Source organism: Drosophila biarmipes, chromosome 2L (genome assembly GCF_025231255.1).
Source record: "Drosophila biarmipes strain raj3 chromosome 2L, RU_DBia_V1.1, whole genome shotgun sequence".
Lineage (NCBI taxonomy): Eukaryota > Metazoa > Arthropoda > Insecta > Diptera > Drosophilidae > Drosophila > Drosophila biarmipes.
The window spans coordinates 14,993,782-15,011,903 of NC_066612.1; the positions used below are offsets into that span (position 1 = coordinate 14,993,782).

General features: G+C 41.8%; 6 protein-coding genes across 9 annotated transcripts in view; 5 read left to right on the forward strand and 1 right to left on the reverse strand.

Annotated features, from left to right (window-relative positions):
- Positions 1-776: 776 nt before the first annotated feature.
- LOC108034341 (uncharacterized) lies at positions 777-2,344 on the forward strand. Its single transcript, XM_017109224.3, has one exon. It carries the CDS (start codon positions 783-785, stop codon positions 2,058-2,060), a length of 1,278 nt encoding a protein of 425 aa, XP_016964713.1. The 5' UTR covers positions 777-782; the 3' UTR covers positions 2,061-2,344.
- A 175-nt stretch (positions 2,345-2,519) lies between these two features.
- Positions 2,520-6,730, forward strand: LOC108033550 (uncharacterized). Of its 4 annotated transcripts, XM_050885039.1 has the most exons (4): positions 5,783-5,833; positions 5,908-6,195; positions 6,255-6,483; positions 6,570-6,730. In XM_050885039.1, exons 2-4 carry the CDS (start codon positions 6,074-6,076, stop codon positions 6,660-6,662), a joined length of 444 nt encoding a protein of 147 aa, XP_050740996.1. In that variant the 5' UTR covers positions 5,783-5,833; positions 5,908-6,073; the 3' UTR covers positions 6,663-6,730. The 4 variants fall into 4 exon arrangements, with proteins under 4 accessions (XP_016963384.1, XP_050740996.1, XP_050740998.1 ...); XM_017107895.3 differs by lacking the exons at positions 5,783-5,833; positions 5,908-6,195 and adding an exon at positions 2,520-2,646; XM_050885041.1 differs by lacking the exon at positions 5,908-6,195 and having other exon boundaries at positions 5,792-5,833.
- A 66-nt stretch (positions 6,731-6,796) lies between these two features.
- Positions 6,797-14,702, reverse strand: LOC108034006 (WD repeat-containing protein 75). Its single transcript, XM_017108736.3, has 7 exons — positions 14,446-14,702; positions 13,997-14,383; positions 13,279-13,933; positions 13,034-13,212; positions 11,785-12,974; positions 11,347-11,717; positions 6,797-7,321 (listed from the first exon to the last, which is right to left on the reverse strand). The coding sequence occupies exons 1-7, from the start codon at positions 14,535-14,537 to the stop codon at positions 6,965-6,967; spliced, it is 3,231 nt and encodes a 1,076-aa protein (XP_016964225.1). The 5' UTR covers positions 14,538-14,702; the 3' UTR covers positions 6,797-6,964.
- On the forward strand, positions 9,146-11,272 carry LOC108034007 (uncharacterized). Its single transcript, XM_017108737.3, has 2 exons — positions 9,146-9,509; positions 10,911-11,272. The coding sequence occupies exons 1-2, from the start codon at positions 9,420-9,422 to the stop codon at positions 11,052-11,054; spliced, it is 234 nt and encodes a 77-aa protein (XP_016964226.1). The 5' UTR covers positions 9,146-9,419; the 3' UTR covers positions 11,055-11,272.
- Positions 14,703-15,095: 393 nt separating the features above from the next.
- Positions 15,096-16,736, forward strand: LOC108034286 (malectin-B). Its single transcript, XM_017109146.3, has one exon. It carries the CDS (start codon positions 15,295-15,297, stop codon positions 16,333-16,335), a length of 1,041 nt encoding a protein of 346 aa, XP_016964635.1. The 5' UTR covers positions 15,096-15,294; the 3' UTR covers positions 16,336-16,736.
- A 626-nt stretch (positions 16,737-17,362) lies between these two features.
- The window catches only part of LOC108033626 (sodium/hydrogen exchanger 3), a 30,714-nt gene continuing 29,954 nt past the window's right edge, over positions 17,363-18,122 (forward strand). Inside the window, exon 1 of the mRNA XM_050885542.1 lies at positions 17,363-17,581. The gene's annotated coding sequence lies outside the window, so the exon portion shown is untranslated. The remainder of the gene's footprint in view (positions 17,582-18,122) is intronic.

Genomic DNA, 18,122 nt, shown 5'->3' on the forward strand with positions numbered 1-18,122 from the left:
GCACGAATTAGTTTAAGGTGAAATAAACTTTGTTTACCCCACGCAAATAAAGGCTCAAGTCACATTGTTTGATCAGCTCACCACGTCAGCTTTATAAGTTATATCTCTAATAAATCTCGGAATAAAGTTGATCCAAAAAAGCGGACTGGGAAGTGCGAGAGCTTGCGTAAAAAAAGTTGTTTGTTTAGTTCAAGCAACTTTATTATTAGAAATACTAAAAAGTGAGACACATAAGGTGAAATATATTTGGAAACGAAGATGTTTTGGGCAATACATGATACATGTTTTCGGAGATTTATTGCATTATGTTGAAATTACTTTGGTAAAATGGCTTTGTGTAAAACATCCTTTTTGGATTTTACATCCTAAAAATAGGATAAGTAATTTAAACCTTATAAACATGTAAATGTAACATTTGTTTTGTAAGTATTGTTATTTTAGGAGGAACATATTTGTACACCATCTACCATGGTCATGTTACTCATTACAACCCAATTTCACCAATTTCTCCTCGATTTCATCAGGTAAATAGCTGATTTGCCACACCCCCAAAAGCTGACCCCTAATGCGTGATCCTCAGTCTGAACCAAAAGCAAATAAACCAATCTGGATTTCTGTTAACGCCTTTTAAGTATCTTTTTCTCTCCTTCTATTGCGCATACTTCTGTATCTGCTGACTTTATCTCGAGATAATACTGATACAGAAGTCTGAAGATAGGGTTGCACTTTCGGTATATAAAAGGTTAACGCCACCCTAGGAACTCCAAACAGTTGATTTAGAGATGGCAACCGATCTGGAGCTGAGCCCCACTGAGATTCGCGGCCTGTGCCAGCGTTACTTGCACCAGAATATTTCCGATTCGGAATCCGGATTTGATATTGTCAGCTATAAACTGAAGCCCACCTCGGATGCTCCAGCTGGATATTTGGGTAGCCACTTTTACCTTCGGGTCACGCTGAAGCTGCACAATTCCGAGGAAATCAAGCAGCTGACATTCTTCTCGAAGTCAGCGCCTCAGGGTAATGCCTCGCGAATGGAATACCTGGAGGACTTTGGAGTGTTTCAGAAGGAAATCGCTGTGTACCAGCACGTGCTTCCCGAGCTTCACAAGGCCTGTGCCGAGGTCGCACCAAAGTGCTATTATGCAGATAAGAATCTGTTGGTCTTCGAGAACCTCGCAGACCAAGGCTACCGCATGGGAGCTGGGCGCGATGGTTTACTATCTTACGAACAGCTCCACTGTTGCCTAAAGACCCTGGCCGCCCTGCATGCGGGTTCCATTATTATGGAACAAGAAACGGGCAAAAAACTAAACGAAACTCAGCCCAAATCGGTGGTGGAAAATGCCTATCCCAGTGATGTGCCACCAGAAAATTTGCGGGTGGTAAACTTCCTAAACTCTTGCGAGGTGCTCAAGGAGTTTGTCAAACTAATACCCAAGTATCAGACGAAGTTGGACTATATTCTGCAGAATTTCACCGAAAAGATGTCTTATATTTTCGAGGCTGTCAAGACCTCAGAAGTGTATACAAACACCCTACTCCATGGCGATTTGTGGGCCAATAATATCATGTTCCAGTACGGCAAATACGGGGAAAGTCCCCTGCAGTGTCGCCTGGTGGACTTCCAATTGGCCAGATACGCCCCGCCTGTCCTCGATGTGTTGACCGTGCTGACCATACCCACCTCGAAGGCATTCAGGGATGCCCATCTGAGCGAGCTTCTGTCGGATTATTACCGCTTTATGACCGAGTTCTTGAAGCGAGCTGGCTTGGATATAGCTCGCTTTATACCGGAACAAAGTTTTTATAAGTCCGTTGAGGAGTTCCGAAGTATTGGCCTTATTGAAAGCTGTTTGTTCTGCCACCTGGTCATGCTCCCACCTTCTTGCACCCAGAAATTGACCAGCTCTGCGGACGGCTTCAGCGACTTCTTCAGTAAGAAACGCATTGAGATTTGTCTGGAGGCCTTTAACACAGATGAGTTGTACAGGAACCGAATGCTGGACATGATCCAAGACTTTGTGGATCAGTTCGTGCTCAACGATGAAAAGGAATAGGGAGTATTTCAACATAAAGTTATATTCAAAAAATATAGTTATACTTGGCTATCCAGCATTTGAACACCGCATTTTAATGTACATAAAAATTAGTAAATAAAACATATTTGTAACTAAACAATTGTCATTATGAGCTTTAAAATTATAAGGTGTAAAAAATGTTAAAATTAAATTTACCATGCTTAAAAATTTAAAACTTTAGAAACTGAAAAGTGAATTGTTACTGTGTGCATATTTTCTAAAACTTAAGTATAGGCCTAAATATAAAGAAGCGAATCCCTCAACCCCAGCTTTGGTCAGCTTTTGCCGCATGCTTCGTTGAGTTTCAGTTTTCGTTTTCGTTTAGCCTCTCGGTTTTCGGTTTTGAAAACTTTCAAGTTGTGTCCAAAACCTGCCCACCGATCTCCGGCTTCGGACAGTCTCTGACTGTTGGTAAACGTAAACTTAAATTCAGTTGCCAATTGGCCGCGTTCAAATCAACAACTTCGCGGCTCTTCGAAAATATAAACGGCCCCTGTGATTCTTAAAAGTAAAAGAAAAAAGTTTCTGCATATATTTGAGCCGGGTTATAACAATTAATCAAAATGTGAGTTTAATTCGTTGTGTGATTAAGTGGCACTTGTTCAATTTAATTACAAAACTTAAATTCGCGAAAAAACCTCAAGATGTTGTAGTGACCAACTTTAAACAAAAGTTTACTAATATTATATCATTTTAAAACAATAACAACATAAAAGATATTCTAAAAATAAGGGAAATTTAGTAAATATCAGTATTTATAATTATTAAATAATATGTTAGTCTATTAAAGTTCATATAAAAAAAAACATTAGGCTTGAGCTTAACTTAAATTTTAGTAAGATCTCCAGACAAAATATTGCATAACCTTTGAGCATGAACAAAGCAGCGATCCCACGACATAATTTTAAGATTCGATGCGGCTGCCACCCAAAGAGCCAGGAAAAACTGTGACAAAAACTATTCGCACCACAACAAAAACGAAAATAACCATAAACAACTTGACCTATCACAAGAGCAACTACAACAATAGAGCAAAGTCGGCAACACTGACTGACAAGCGTAAAATCTTAAAAAAGACCAACGACGGGTGTACTCAACACATAATTCAGTTTAATGGTCACGTTTTTTTAGCAAATGCACAAAAATGGTTGCTAAAAACCAAGCCTAATACATGAAAACCAGCCACAATAAACCCTAAAAAATAATAACAATAATGCAGTATCCAAAAAAACTGTTACGATTGTCATGCTGTGCAGTATTTTCAATTAACCCGCGTGAAGACCCAAGACAAATGCCAAGCGCTTTGCCCACTTACGCCATTTGGCTAATAAAAATGATCCACAATGTCCGCATATCAATATTGACCACAAACGTTGAAGTGGGCGTGGCGTGGGGCGGTAGGTGTGTCGGGGGCGGACAGGGGAGTTTACCTTTTGGAAATACGTGATCCAAAAAGCTGACACACTTTTCCAGTAGCGATTATGATGAAATTTTTAATTGGGCTAAAGATCCCAATAAATTGCACATCTTCTTACAAATTGTATTGGGAATTATCAAGGACTTGGGTGAAACATTATAATAGTATATTAAGGAACAATCTTAAATGGAAAATATCATGAACGTTGTTAAGTCTCAACAAACTGCAAGTAAAATTTCTAAAAATCGAATTTTATAGTTGTAAAAGCATTTAAATATTCTAAAATCGTTTACAAATTATTAATCTGATTTTTTTTTAACATTCCATATCTCTAAAGCTAAATTAATGTAATATATATCTGTTAAAACCACACCTGTATGTAAGGTAAATCATTTTAGTAGCCACTCTTAAATAATAGCTCACAGTTATTTGAGTGCCAAAAGCTTTCCAAATTTTCATAAAGAATGTATTACATACAAGAGTTTTAATTAAAAACTTCATGGGGAAGTGAAATGTGCATAAAACACGGGAAACACCATCCTCGACGACGGCAACCTTGAAACGGTTTAAAAGTTCACACTTTCGAAAATTAACGATCACTTGCCTCACTTGCCGGCTCAACTTGTAATGAGCGTTAAGTGCGGACAGGGCTTTTATCATCTCGGCTACTTTTCGGGCTCCGGTGTCGTATCAAGGTTCCTGCGACCTTTCACCCAATAACGGCAGCCATCCAACCCAATTCTCAGACCCAGTTTTTTGATCCCACTCAGTCGAGGGAAACACGATGGAAAATTGTAACAGATGCGCGGAGCATATTTCCTCATTGTATGCAAAATAGTATAAACAAATTTGTGGACGTCGTAGCATAACAATAATACACAATACGTCAATCTTTGTCAATTAACCACATGACCCAAATTGGGAATGCTGGAATGGAATGGAATGAAGCGTCGTACTCGCTGTATCTCTGCATACATGGCTGTGAAAAGCGAAAACTGCAGCGACGCGACGTTGACGCCAATTGGATTCCATTGACCTAATCAGACCCAACAGCAAGTCGCGTAGTTGCAGATCGTAAGTAAGTAGTCGGTGAGTCGTCCCAGCAGCGATTGCCTGGCTTGGCACACAAAATAAGCACGAAAACCTGAAAATGCCAACACATTTTTGACTGGGAAGGCTGCGGTCTTTTCGCATGCACAAAGCGCCAGAATTGCATAAGATGGCCGGTAAAACGGCTTGGGATAGCAGCCGAAGGCGAAATGCAGCCGACAAGTCATCGGACATCACCTGGGTGTGATCCAGGGGACCTAAAGTGGGGTATGCCCATCAGGGTGGGTCAGTGAACTGAACTAAATGGGCGAACTCGGGGGTGGCACTTTCCCATTTATACTTTTCATTTCGAATTATATTAAATCTCACTGTAAAAATCCTAAAAACAACTTCATAAATTAAAAAAAAAAATTTTAATATATAGATTTAATATAGTTTTCTTTCCAACAAGACAACTGGACCAGAAAAGCGAGTGTGTACATTCTAAAATCTATTATTTAAATTACAACTTACAAAATTTTCAATTTTATTTGAATTACAAATAATGCTTCTTTGACATATAAATTTTAAGAATAATGTGAAAACTTCTTGGATTATATTAATAGACGCAGTTTTATAAAATTAACCTCTATCAACTTGCTTATTATGTTTAACTATCCACAGCTGAAAAAATAGTAGGCCATCAACAGTTTGAACTCCTAAATAGCTATATTAAGGGTAGCAGACATATAAATGGCCACACTTAACTGTAGTTGGTATCCAGAAAAATTGAAGTTGCATCATTATGCTTCCCTCCCCCCTCCACTGAATAAAAATCTCATTATCAAGCCCGGCTTTGGCGATCTTTTCGCCTTATAAAATGCCATGAACCTTCGGCTAGCCATGAGTTGGCAGGTTGACCGAAGGGCGGCAAGGCAGTCTTTTGGCCAACCAACCAGGCACTGCGAAAGCCCAAGTGCCGCAAGTGGCAATATCAAGTCCAAAGCTTACATCACCGGCCAGAAACAAGCGGCAAGCGGTCGTCACTGCCGGTTATCCAATTAAAAGCAAAGATCAGGGATCTTTTTGCAGCCGAAGTGGGCCGAACAGACCAGCCAACCAGCAGACGCATGACGCTGGAAAATGCATATATCTGCAGCAGAGTTTTTCTCCTCGCAGCACGCGACATCTAGGAAATGGCATCCACATGACAACCGAGTTTTGCCTCGGCAAACAAATAGAAACTGCCAGTGACCACAGGCAGCGTTGCCTGGAAAATGTCTCAAAAAAAATAAATTAAATTAAGGTTTGGGAATGTAAAATATTTTAACCGAAAGCGCCTTTATTATGTTAGAATATTTTTCTATAAACTTAAAATAGTATAACATTAAAATGTAACATCCGTCGCTCAGTGGAAGTTTGACTGTGATACATATAAAGCCGCACGGCCAGCACAGCCCCCTTGTGGAAGCCCAGTCAGCTGACTTGGCCAACAAGTTGTCCCGGGCTCCCGAGAGTGAAAAGCGGTCATTTAGGCGTGGACTGGATGCAGAGATGGGGGATGGGGGATGGGGCATGCGTGTGTGTGCGTGACAGGCGGAAACTTGTAATATTATATGCACGCCACAATTATGTAATGATCATCTCATACCTTAAGCCGAGCAAGTGGTATCTGTCAGTCAGCCGAATTCAACGAGGCGTGATCTTCTTCTCCTCTGTCATTCAAGGTGCCTCCTGCCCGGTCGTTTCATTTGGTCAGCGTTCATGGTGACGATGGTGGGTCTCTCCATAGTGGTCGAGGCCAGGCCCCAGAGGAATCTGCAGCACATCGCCGTGGTGGAGAACGCCGCCTGGGAAAAGACCCTTCCTCAGCAGTTTCAGAATCCCTTCTACAACACTCCCAGGGTGAGGGACGCCCTGGCCAGATCCAGTTGGTTTGGACCCGGCGAGGAGGTGGTGAGTATTATTACACTTATCCAAAGCTTTTTAATGAATATAACCATTTTAAAAATGTCTTAAATATCTGTGTAATTTTCCTTTAGGTTTATGACCGCCAGGCTGAGAAAATTCCGCGCATGGAAATCTACAATGTGCTGTCTCATGCTGGTTTAATACCACGTCGTCGTTTCCTTTAAATTAACAAATACTTTTAATATCGTTTATCTACTGTAAAATTATGAAAATAAAAGTCAGTCATTAGTATAGGAAAATAAAATAATTTAATTTTTTGGACTTGTTGTTTTGGTAAGTAAGAAATATACGAACTCAATAATGTATATATATTAAAATTTGTTTTATTAACTTCCATTTTTTCGAAGAATCTATCGTCACACATACACAAAAAAACGTCTTTATTGCATTATGACTTGTATTATCTCTTAGTCTTATACAAAAATAGAAGAAAATTTGTTAGAGCAACTAATAGCTTTTTCTACATTCATAACCTCAGTTTGGTTCTCAACGCCGTGATGGTCTTCAATCGATGATCCAACGTCTGCTGGTCAATTTCTGCTGCGGGTGACAGATCCTCAAGCTTTTCCTTCTGCTCCAGCAGCGTTTTTCGGGTTTCCAGTGTGCTTTTTGACACCTCTTCCAACTCAGCATCCTCCGGCTCCTCATCACTGTCCCCATGCGACACTCCATTTCCACTGACTACTCCTCCGTTGGTCACTGCAACATCTCCAGCTGCCGCAGAGTGCCTTAAGGTTGAGTCCGCCTGAAGCAGCAGCGATTTGACAAATTCGCCACAAATCAGGCTCATGGCAGGCATCGTGTGGGAGGAAAGATTGACAAACTGTAATACAGAAATGAAAAATTAATTGGCATTGACCTTGCTGAAGTTCAAAAACTGTGTTAGTAGTGGCTGTGCTGTCGCATTTTTTTAGGTGAAAAAAGCTAGAGTTTATAATACGATTGGTTTTAATTATATATATAATATTGTTCCCCAAAAAAAAGCTAATATAACCCATCCTTAATAAAAATGTTAAGCTCAAGCACATTTTAAATCAATTTTAACAACAATTTAAAAGTCCTTTAAAATCATACTTTCTCTAAGATATACCCTAATAATAAATGCATTTTAAAATGTACATTTTTTTATTATTTATTTTTTATTATTTACTGCAGAAAAATAAATACTTAACAATTTTTTTGATCGACTTAAGACAAAATCCATAAAACACCTGTAAGTAGCTTTAAAAAAGCCCAAATCACAACACTATTTAGAGGCGTCCATAATACTATTTTGATTTTTTTGGGTGTCGAGATTGTGGTTCAAGTTCAGCGCTGGACAATGATAATCACATGATTACTTTTCGGCTTCTGTTTTGTCATTGCTGAGCGTCTTTAAAATGCGCCGAGTGCTGCGTGTCTATTAACCTTCGCGCATGCGCCTGTGGATATGGTTGATCCAATTTTATGCAAACTAAACGGAATCAGCAAAAACAATCCAAGTGCAAACATGTCTGTCAATTCGTTAAGTGGCAAGTTGCAAAATATTATTGTTTTTCCCCAGGAAAAGACACTCACTGATGACTCAAAGCGTTTCAGTAGCGACAAGCCTGCATTCAGAATTGAGTTAATTATCAGCAACCGAATAAAACTAGTAACAATCCTCGAAAACTATGGCAATTGGGGAAAGTAATTAAGGCAAGTACAATATTGCAAGTAGCAACAGTGTCGGGAAAATTTACAACGTCGAACAAAGCGATCTTAATTATTGGCCCAACATAATCGAGTTTTATTGGGAAAAACTAAAGTGTCACTAGCACGCAATGGAAAGAGCTCGAAACACGCATAAACAATAAATTGGGGGAACAATGGCTTGGCAGAGCAGGGGGAATGGGTTCAATAAATGGCACAGTGGTAAGGAACTTTACTTAAATCGATATAATGATTTTTATAGATGTATAATATAGATAATAACTGATTAGTGAGAAATAAAAATCTGTTAAATACTTTATACTTTTTTATAAGGGTCTTATAAAGTAGAAAAATATCAGTCGGTCTCCTGTTTTTTCTTTCACATTTTTTTCGTTTTACTTTTGAAAACGCTATAATTGGTGCTTCCGTCTACGCAAAACTCTATTTTTTAAATAAGGATTACCCATTGTTTCATTAACATTAATTTGGCATAATCACAGTAGCGTGGTAATAAATATTGTTTACAAGTAAATATTTTCTAGCTTTCTTTATCTAGGGTTTTACCCTTTAATATATTTCTAAGCAATAAAACTTAGGTTTCCAAATTTGTAGATTGTTTTTTAGTAGAACATCTAGAGCTAGATTAACAATTTGTTGGGATTATCTAATTACAGCTTTGAAAAGCTCCACCGTGTTTTTGATAAGTTTTCTAGCCTTCTATCCCACTGTGCAGCGGTGGGCGGCGGTGCGCTTGCACCAGCGCCCCATTGCCCGTTCACAATGGGCGCTGCCAAGTGCACAAGTCATCCGAGCAAAGAGCACAAAAGAGCGAGCGAAACCCACAATATTAACAAGACCAAGAATGGCGGAGAGCGGACGAAGCCGAAGCCGAAGCCCGTGCCGAAGCCGAAGTGGATGTCCGGAGCCGAAGTCGGGAGCTGCGAGTATAAATTGGCGAGAGCCGCGGCGACAGCTCAACACTTTACCGTTGTGTGCCGCAGCAACAACCGTTGGCCGGAAAGAAGAGAGCCGGAAGCGCGTGCCGCTAAAGTTTACGGAAATAAAGGCGGACAAAAGTTCATCCTCGCCTGCAGCCGACAAAGTGCCACAATACAGACTAAACGATTTACGATTCAATCACAGAAATAAACAAATTCCGGACGGTGCAGCGGGCAGTGTCGAGACAAAGTAGAACTCCAGGCGACAACACCGCCTTCTTCACCCGCATCCGAGCAAAGGAATATCGGAAAATGTGGCCCAACTTCGTGGCAGTCATTTCCCTGCTGTGCCTTGCATTCTTTGCTTGGGCGAACGCTGGACCCGTGCCAATTGTGAATGAGGTGAGTGGATGACAGGGGGCATTGGGGCATGCGAAATAGGAGTACAGCAGGGGGCACGAATTTGGGGCAATGACTTCACTCGCATTCCAAAATAAAATGGCTGCCAGCTGCAACATGCAGGAAGTGCAAACTCGCTAATTAAAAGTGGGCGTTGAGAATCGCGAGGCAAACAAAGTGCACTCTTAATTAAAAGATTGCTTTTGAATTAAAAACAGCGGGGGAACAAAACCATAAAAAGAAACGTTTATTTAGGAAGTCAAGCATCGGATTACTCATGCACACTTTACATAACTCCTAACACCCCTGTATTTTCGATTCCATAAGCTGAAAACCAACCGCATTTACTCTAAAATAGATAGGAGCGACATGACTTTATATACCCTATTAATTTGGAAATTTTAATTTACTTCTAAATGCATTATATTACAAATGCTAGCATCGTATCTATAGGATCCAAAGTGCTTCATGTTCCTTTTAAATTATCCCTTCCGGATTTCATTATTGAGTATTGCAATGCAGTATAATAGAAGGTATATAATGTAGAAAATCAATTTGCAGATAATGATTATTTCTACATCATTTAAAAACAATGATAGTCCCAGGAAATCAACAAACTCTGTTTGTCACCCACGTTTGCGGCGTGTGTTGTTAATCTGAACAACTAATTTTAGACGGGATGCAAACGACTCGTTCTGAATACCAGCGAGACTTTCTATAGCCGACAGCAGTTTATATAATATTCCATATTGATCCTACCCCTTATCAATTCCCGCGAAGTCTTCTTCATAGAATAAACAAGGTAATTATAATAAATTATAAAAATAACAACTGATTACTGGAATGATCTTTGGAAAAGAATACCCCCAAATTGCTCAATTCAAGTTCAGCAGATTACTTGAATATTATACAATATGGTTGGCTTATCATGTCATGTGTTTCAGCTATCATGTGATGATAGTACCTCTTCAGCTCGATCAATTTCACAGTGATTAGTCCTATCCCAAAATCCCTAACAACAAGTGCCTGAAGCGCAGATTGTGTAGTTGCTAGGCTATTCTCTGACCCAATCTCAATCCTAAACGGAGACAATTGAAAGGCGGGTCCAAAAATAAAACCCACTTTCAGAAAAAGCGTTATAAATCTCAATGGAAATTATTCAAATTGAGTTGAACGCCAGATGGGCGCAGGCAAAAAACACAAAAGAACACCACAACAACAAAAACAAAAGGAACAAAAGATAGTGACGACTGACGACAAACCAAAACTACGTCAGAGTGTGGAAAATTCATGTAAATGGCCATTATATCCCTAAATTTCAACTCCTTTGGGAAGGCTTACTTGCTTATCAAACCATTGCCCAAATCCAAATAATCCAAATAATCATACTATAATATTTTTTAGCACCAACAACTGATGCCCAAGGTACCCCAATGGCACTGTCTGCGCTACTTTAAGCATGACGTCCTGATGATGCGCCGCTGTCGCCATTTGCGAGTCCCTACTGCACCTCGACTGGGCGATGTCCTTAAGCGTAAGAAGAAATAGTATCCGGCCCACAGACAATCATCGTCAATACTCAAAACGACTGAGCAACAAGATCAATTAAAATTACATTTTTTAAAGGATTTCTAAACCAGACCAAAGCTAAATCAAATATATACTACCAAATACTATACAACTTCTGGAACTAATAATAAGCCTAACCAATTGTACTTCATAGATATGTAAGATTTCAATAAAACGAATAAGAAAGCTAAATAAAATATACCCTTTGTAATTGGGAACGCCAACAAGTGGTGTTGATAATACCCAAAAAATTATAAAGTAAACAACTCACCGCATTTACAGAACTGTGCTCTCCTCGTCCCACGATTAGCGGGCCACTCTTCTCCGGAAAGTCAGAGGAAACCTGCTGTTGCTTGGTCACATAAAGTCCGAATGTCTCGTTTCTATACACTATATCGGTGTCGGCAGGCTGTGCAAAAGTGATTGGTGCGGGCGCATCGTCCGATGGACTCTGGCCCGGTAGCGCCAGGTACGCGATTTCCTGCGAGTGTGTAAGCATTAGCAGCGTGGACTGCGCCTGCCAGTCCACATTGATGGAGCTCTGTTTGGGCTGTCTTCTAGGTAACCAGGCCAGGCCATAGGTTTTCGGTAGGTTGCTGCGTTGGTACAGGGGCAGCGGAACGTTCGGTTGGAACACGTGCACTTTTGATGAAAAGAAGTAAAATCAAAACCATGATTTATGGTTAATAGCAAATTTAAATAAACTTACACTCATCATTTTTCGTAATTACAGCCATTAGGTTGGTTAGGGGATCGAACGCGAGTTGACGGACGGATAATTTCAAGCCCGCCTGCAGTCGGAGCGTCAGTAAATTCCATATGAGAACCCTTGATTCGGTGCAGACTGCCACCAAATGAGCCTGATCGCCAGCTCCAAATTGCACATGTGAAATCTGCGCCAAACCCTGTAGAGGAGCAGCCTTTGTGGGAATATTCTTCACTTTTGGGTGACTGTTAGGTTGGATTTCTTTGCCTTTTGAATTCTTTTTCGGTTTGCTTTTTACATCCTTTTTCGGTTGACTGTTCTCATCCAGCTTGAGGACACTGAAAAGAGACATAATATCCTGCGGCACTAGATCCTCAAAGTGCTGTCGCCTTTTGGTCAAATCGCTCAGTCGATGTTTGGCTTTGTAACGATGTCGCGTGTGTAAACGATGCAGTCGGGCATCCAGTTTGCGAAGCCTCAACTTCGTTGCTTGAGGAATCACTGCCCTTTGCTGGAGATGCTCCAATAAGCGATTCCGAAGGACATGTGGAATGGAGCATTCGACTCCAAAACGACGCAGCAGTTGAAGTTTTTGATGCAAGCCAAGCTCGGGCATTTTCATGATGTACTTAAATACAGTCTCCTTGGTGGCATCTTCTGGTTGGTTCACTAGCTGTGCCTTGACTGGAGGGCCCACTATCAAGTCCTTGGCCTGCTTGACTAATTGCTCGTCATTACTATTCAGAAGGGTCTTGAGCAGGTCCCACAGTTGTTGCCTTTGCTGGATAAGTTCTTTTCTGGAACCATTCAATGGCGACTGTGCCAATCTCAGTTGAGCTTTGGATACTACACCGTCTAAGCCAGGGGGACAGCTTAGTGTTTGAAGGGGCAGTCGCGGATTTCTCGCATCGTAGAGTGCCAAAATGTTGCCATAACCTACGGCCAACAGAGACCCATCCTGAGAAAAGCAAAGGGAACCAATGGGTAGGTTTCTGTAGCTTGTCTGTGCCAGGCAACTCCACATCACACCACGCTTATAGATGTTTTCTGAGTCTGTCAGACCCCACATCTTAATTACGTTGTCCTCGCCAGCGGTGGCACATCGCAAATTGTCAACTTGGAACTGGTTGGAGAAGATTATGGCCTTGAAGCCGTGCTCGTGAGGCAGGTTAATCTCTGTGTTCAGATTATAACTGCAGGAGAATTATTTGCTTTATTAAATAATCTTATGCTGTAGCTTATCACAAATTACCTCTGCAACTTTTCATTATATTCCCAGAATTTGAGACAAACTTCGGCAAAGTTCTCCAGATCGTTATACACCTCTCCAGTAGCCATCCAATTTATATTGAATGCTGCTTGTGTAATTCTCGTATTGTAGATAATGTGGTTTGCTTCCTCACTATATATATTACTGTTTACCACGCGTAGCTAGATACGGAATATAATTCTTAATTAAGATACAAATCATGCACTCAGAATGTAACATTCACTCACATTATACAACATGCTCCTGGTGTAAGCTGAATAAAACTGCAAATGTCCCGATCTGCCATTTAGCACCAATGTATTCGTCCTCGGATTCAAGCGTAACCCCATAGGAAACTTACTCCTGCCCGTCTTGTCATTTGTCTCATACGTAAAATGCTGCACAGTGGATTTTATGTTGTTATCACTGCCACCCACCAGCTGAATGGCATTGTCCTCCGTGCAAACCAAGATGCTTTCGTTGTCATTGCTAACTACAATATGTCGTATCACACTCGACATCCTGGGAAGAAATTGGCGAATATCTGGTCTAGCCAAGGTCCACTTCACCAGAACGCACTCATGTCCACCGCTGTAGATGCTCACGCCCGAGGCCGAAAAGGCCAAGCTAGTCACCTCCGTGTGATGCCAGTGCAAGCGCGTGTTGGTCATCGTTTCCAGCGTTTCGAAATCCCGCCACACATATATCATGCCTACGGAATCGGCGGTGGCCGCCACCAGTTCACAGGGACTCATCCGAACACAGGTAATGGGATTTTGTAAGGCACCCTTGTAGCGGCAGAATTTCCAGGTCTCGTAGTTGATAAAGTAGATGTAGAAGCCCTGAGCCATGACTATGTACTTGAACTGGCCCTTGCCCACGTCCACGAGGGGAGTCCGAACTCTGTAGCGGAAAGTAAGAGTTATTGCATTTCAGATAGTATTGACCAAGAAGATGGTAACTCACTTCAGCTTAAGGCCGCAGTTGATATCGATAAAATCGCCCGTACTCGTGTTGACCACAAAATAATTGACCTGCTCGCCACTCTTCCCCCTTGTGGTGACAAAGGCACAGGCTGTGTCGCCACCTTTATACAGATTCAGCAGGTGGCAGGTCAAAATTATGGTCTGTCCGAGAGGGAGCTTTAGGGATACGGTTTTTTTCAAAACGCCCGCACGCCAGTTCCATCGGAATATCTCCGCTTTACTGGTACACCCGATCAGAAGATCCGGTTGCTTTATATCCAATTCCAAGCTAATCAATGGCGCCGTGGCGTCGTCCAACACCCGCGTAAGTTCGCCCGTTCTGGTGGCGTACACCTGCACCTTTTCCTGACACCGCACGAACATGAATCTGTTAAACAGGAATCGGAATGTTACATATAAAGTTAAATCTAGTGTTGGCTGGGTACTAACCTGCCATCGGGCGAAAAGAGAGGCGCATGTTCCACGATGTTGCCGCCCGCCAGGAACTGCAGTTCCAAGCGGTCCTCGTCGTCGAAATTCATGGTCCTGTCGCGGATTCGATTCACTGGTAATCCTCAGTGCTCCGGCACTGTCTTTCAGTGTGAATTTCGCTCAATATATGAGATTTAAACCACTTTTCGTGGATTATTTCCCAGTAAAATTCAATCACATCAATGCACGTGTAGCTAAGTGTGCCCGCTCACTGGGCGCCAAGAAAATATACCAACTTAAGCAAACGATAATATACCAGCTTATGGCTTGGGTTATTCTTGAATAATTTAAATTTAAAAAATTAAATTAAAAATGGAATGTAATAGCATTAACAGAATGTAATAATTTATAATTTCTTAGGCAGCTAAGATTATTTTCGATAGTAATTCATTAGTTTAAAAAGTACCAACACATTTGATTTTAATAACATTGTACTTATATATATCCATACAATTTTGTATTCTTACATAAAAAAAAAACACATCAAAATATATATTTTAAAAAACAGGATTCGTAATGTTATTGCTTACTAAAATATAAAACAATTGTTAATAATTTCAAAATGTTTGCTTAAACATACCGCAGCTCGGAAAATACCAGATCCAAAGAACAGTTCATTGGTTCACTGGTTCCGTCGGTTGAGAACCTATCGCAAAAAGGCTGCACAGAATAGAAATAAATTTGTTAATGGATTTATTTCGGCCCCATCAGCACGGCATTACTATTTCAGCGAGCTAGGAGACGGGCCCGACGAGGACCTAAAACCGGGGACAACCGCCAAACAAGAGGCACTCCGAACGGGGAAAAATGCATAGTGAACTACAGGGCACAACAACAACAACTGCTGACATGTGCAACGTAGCATGGAAAAAGGGGATTTTCTGGGACTACTTGCGGGCAAGTGGTCAAAGGACCTGGATGGCCCTTATCCTGGTGCTCCTCCTCATCGGGAGCTCGACTGCCGCAGAAACCCTTAAAGTTATATACGCCGTAAACGCTGGCGGAGATGAACATACCGACCTAAACGGCGTCCAATACGACGCGGATCCCCTCAAAGGCGTTGGGATCGCCTCGGACTACGGCAAACACCTGCTGATGATTGGCCGGGTCCACGAACATGACGAGGTGCTCTACAGGACCGAGCGCTATCACACCACTACTTTTGGCTACGACTTACCCAGCGACGGGGATGGAGATTACGCCCTGATTATGAAGTTCTGCGAGGTCTACTTCGATGCGCCACAGAAAAAGGTCTTCGACGTGCTTCTCAACCGAAAGCACACGGTGGTCCGTCAGCTGGACATCTACAACCAGGTGGGCAGGGGCTCAGCCCACGACGAGATCGTGTACTTCAAGATCAACAATGGTCGATTAAACTACGAGGGCGAGGTGTCCGATGTACGGAACGGCCGCCTGCGACTGGACTTTATTAAGGGGGCACTGGATAATCCAAAGATCAATGCCTTCGCCTTGCTTAAAGGAGATGTTTCCCAGTTGCCGCGACTGCATGGCACTGAGGCAAGTGAACGGATCAAGCCGGAGGGCAAGCCAGTTGTGGAACAGAAGTCAGGCAATCAGGTGGAGAGGGTAGTGCGCAACCAGCGTGAGGATATTGATGAAGATGACGAGGATCTGGACGACGAGGAGTTCGAGGAGGAGCTTCCCGAACAGCAAAACGACCAGCTGGGCGCTGACCAACCATCCCAACAATCGGCGGACTCCAAGCGTTCTTATAGTGGCCCACGTCAACCGAATCCGTACTCGATGGACGACTCCTCGATCCTTCTGCCGGTTTTCATCGCCATCGGGGCATTTATACCGCTGCTGTTCTGCCTTTGCAAGCTGTGATCCCCATCCGTTGCCCACTCAACGATCTCGGCCTGCGTTGATTTCCTGCTTTGTGATTTTGTGATTTTGATAAAAGACTTATCGTTTAGTTCGTACGTTAGGCATACCCTAGAGATCGGCTCCCTCGATCCCAAGACGCACAGCTCTCTATCGCCCTGTACTTTCCATATTTGATAAGCATTTTCATGTGTTCCTTTCGTTGACCACTGCCGTCACAGGCTCGGGTACTTAATCGTTGAGTCACTTAATTTATATTCCCGGATTGGTTGATCGGTTGACTCGGGGGGTGTGCGCACAAATTTTTAGCGGTTTTTGGGACAGTTTTGCTTGGAAACTGTTAGTTTTGAATGCAATTAAATAAAATAAACCTTGTTTGTTATCGAACAAAAAGTTTTTGATTATTTTGCTGGTACCTTCTTATTTAATCGCTCGAAATTTGTAAAAATTCTGGGTCTAGGCTAAGATTACGTTAAGTTCTAGCCGGTTCTGACCTACTGATAACCTAAAAATGCATAGATTCATGGATTTTTTGTTTAATGAAAATTGTGTCGTAATTGGACGAAACCGAGACTTTTGAACCTGACTTAGACATAAATTTATATTTATATATTTATTTTTTATTTACTTTTGGTACATTTTAACTTTAGTAAATAAAAGAAAATAATGTTTTAGATTGTTATTCTTAGTATCCATAGAATCACACAATTTTTTTCCTGTGTAAAGGACCAGTTCATTTTGCGAACCGATAGCCGGCTTATCAATGGATAATCGGAATCGGTGCCATCCCTGGCGGATGTCCTGTGGGGCTGGAAAACTGGCGTCGCGAGGAAAATTCAGTCATCAGCGCGTGTCCATCGAATCGGCAGTGAAAATGTGCCAGCGGCGGTTCTTCAGCAGCAAGTACACCAGTTTCCACAAGAACCACATCAAGTTGTTTGCCGTTTACATGAAAACGGCGAATTTGATGCAAAACTTCAATGTGCTGAAGCGTTCGCTGTAAGCGCTGCTGCGGTCGACGTCGCAGCCGCCGCCGCCTCCTCCCCCCGCAGAGAAAATTAAAAAAAGAGTTAATTCCGGGCTGTGTGTGCTAGTGTATTTAAAATAGTGCTGAATCGAAAGGAAAATCCGTTAACGCTCTAACGCAAAATTTAGAAATGTCTGAACGAAAAACCGAAAAGCTGGTGAAAGTCCTTGATAAGAAATACAACAATTACTGTTCAATTTAGGCGTGTCTAGCTAAATAACGGTAAGTTCCTTGCGCTCTTACATAATAATAAAGCACTTTATTTCGGCGTATTTGATGGATTTCCCACTTGCATAATAACGGAGCCACCATTTCGGTATAATGTTTGCCGACTTTTCGTCTGTCCTTTCTGCAGAATTTGACTTTGCCAAAAGACATAAATCCTTCGGAAAAAAACACTCTGTCATCAGGTGTAGAAAAAAATTTCGGTCTCTCTCTCTCTCTCAATCGCTACTCTCCCTCTCGCAAAGTTACCGTTACTCTCTCCCACGCGCTTTCACAAAAATCGGCAAACAGATGTTTTTTCGCCGCTCCTGTGCGCATGTAACGGTGCCTACGCTAAACAAAAACAAATTGTCTATGCCGACGCCATTTTTACGTCACAACCGCTGCTGCAGGTCGTAACAATAACAAAAACAATAAGAACTGCATTCAGCTCTCGAAAGCAGGCTACATTTCTTTCATTCTCGGTGGGTGGCTGCACAAGTATGTGTGCGTGTGTGCGATTGGGAGTTTTATATAATGCGAGAAGAACCGCTAGCGC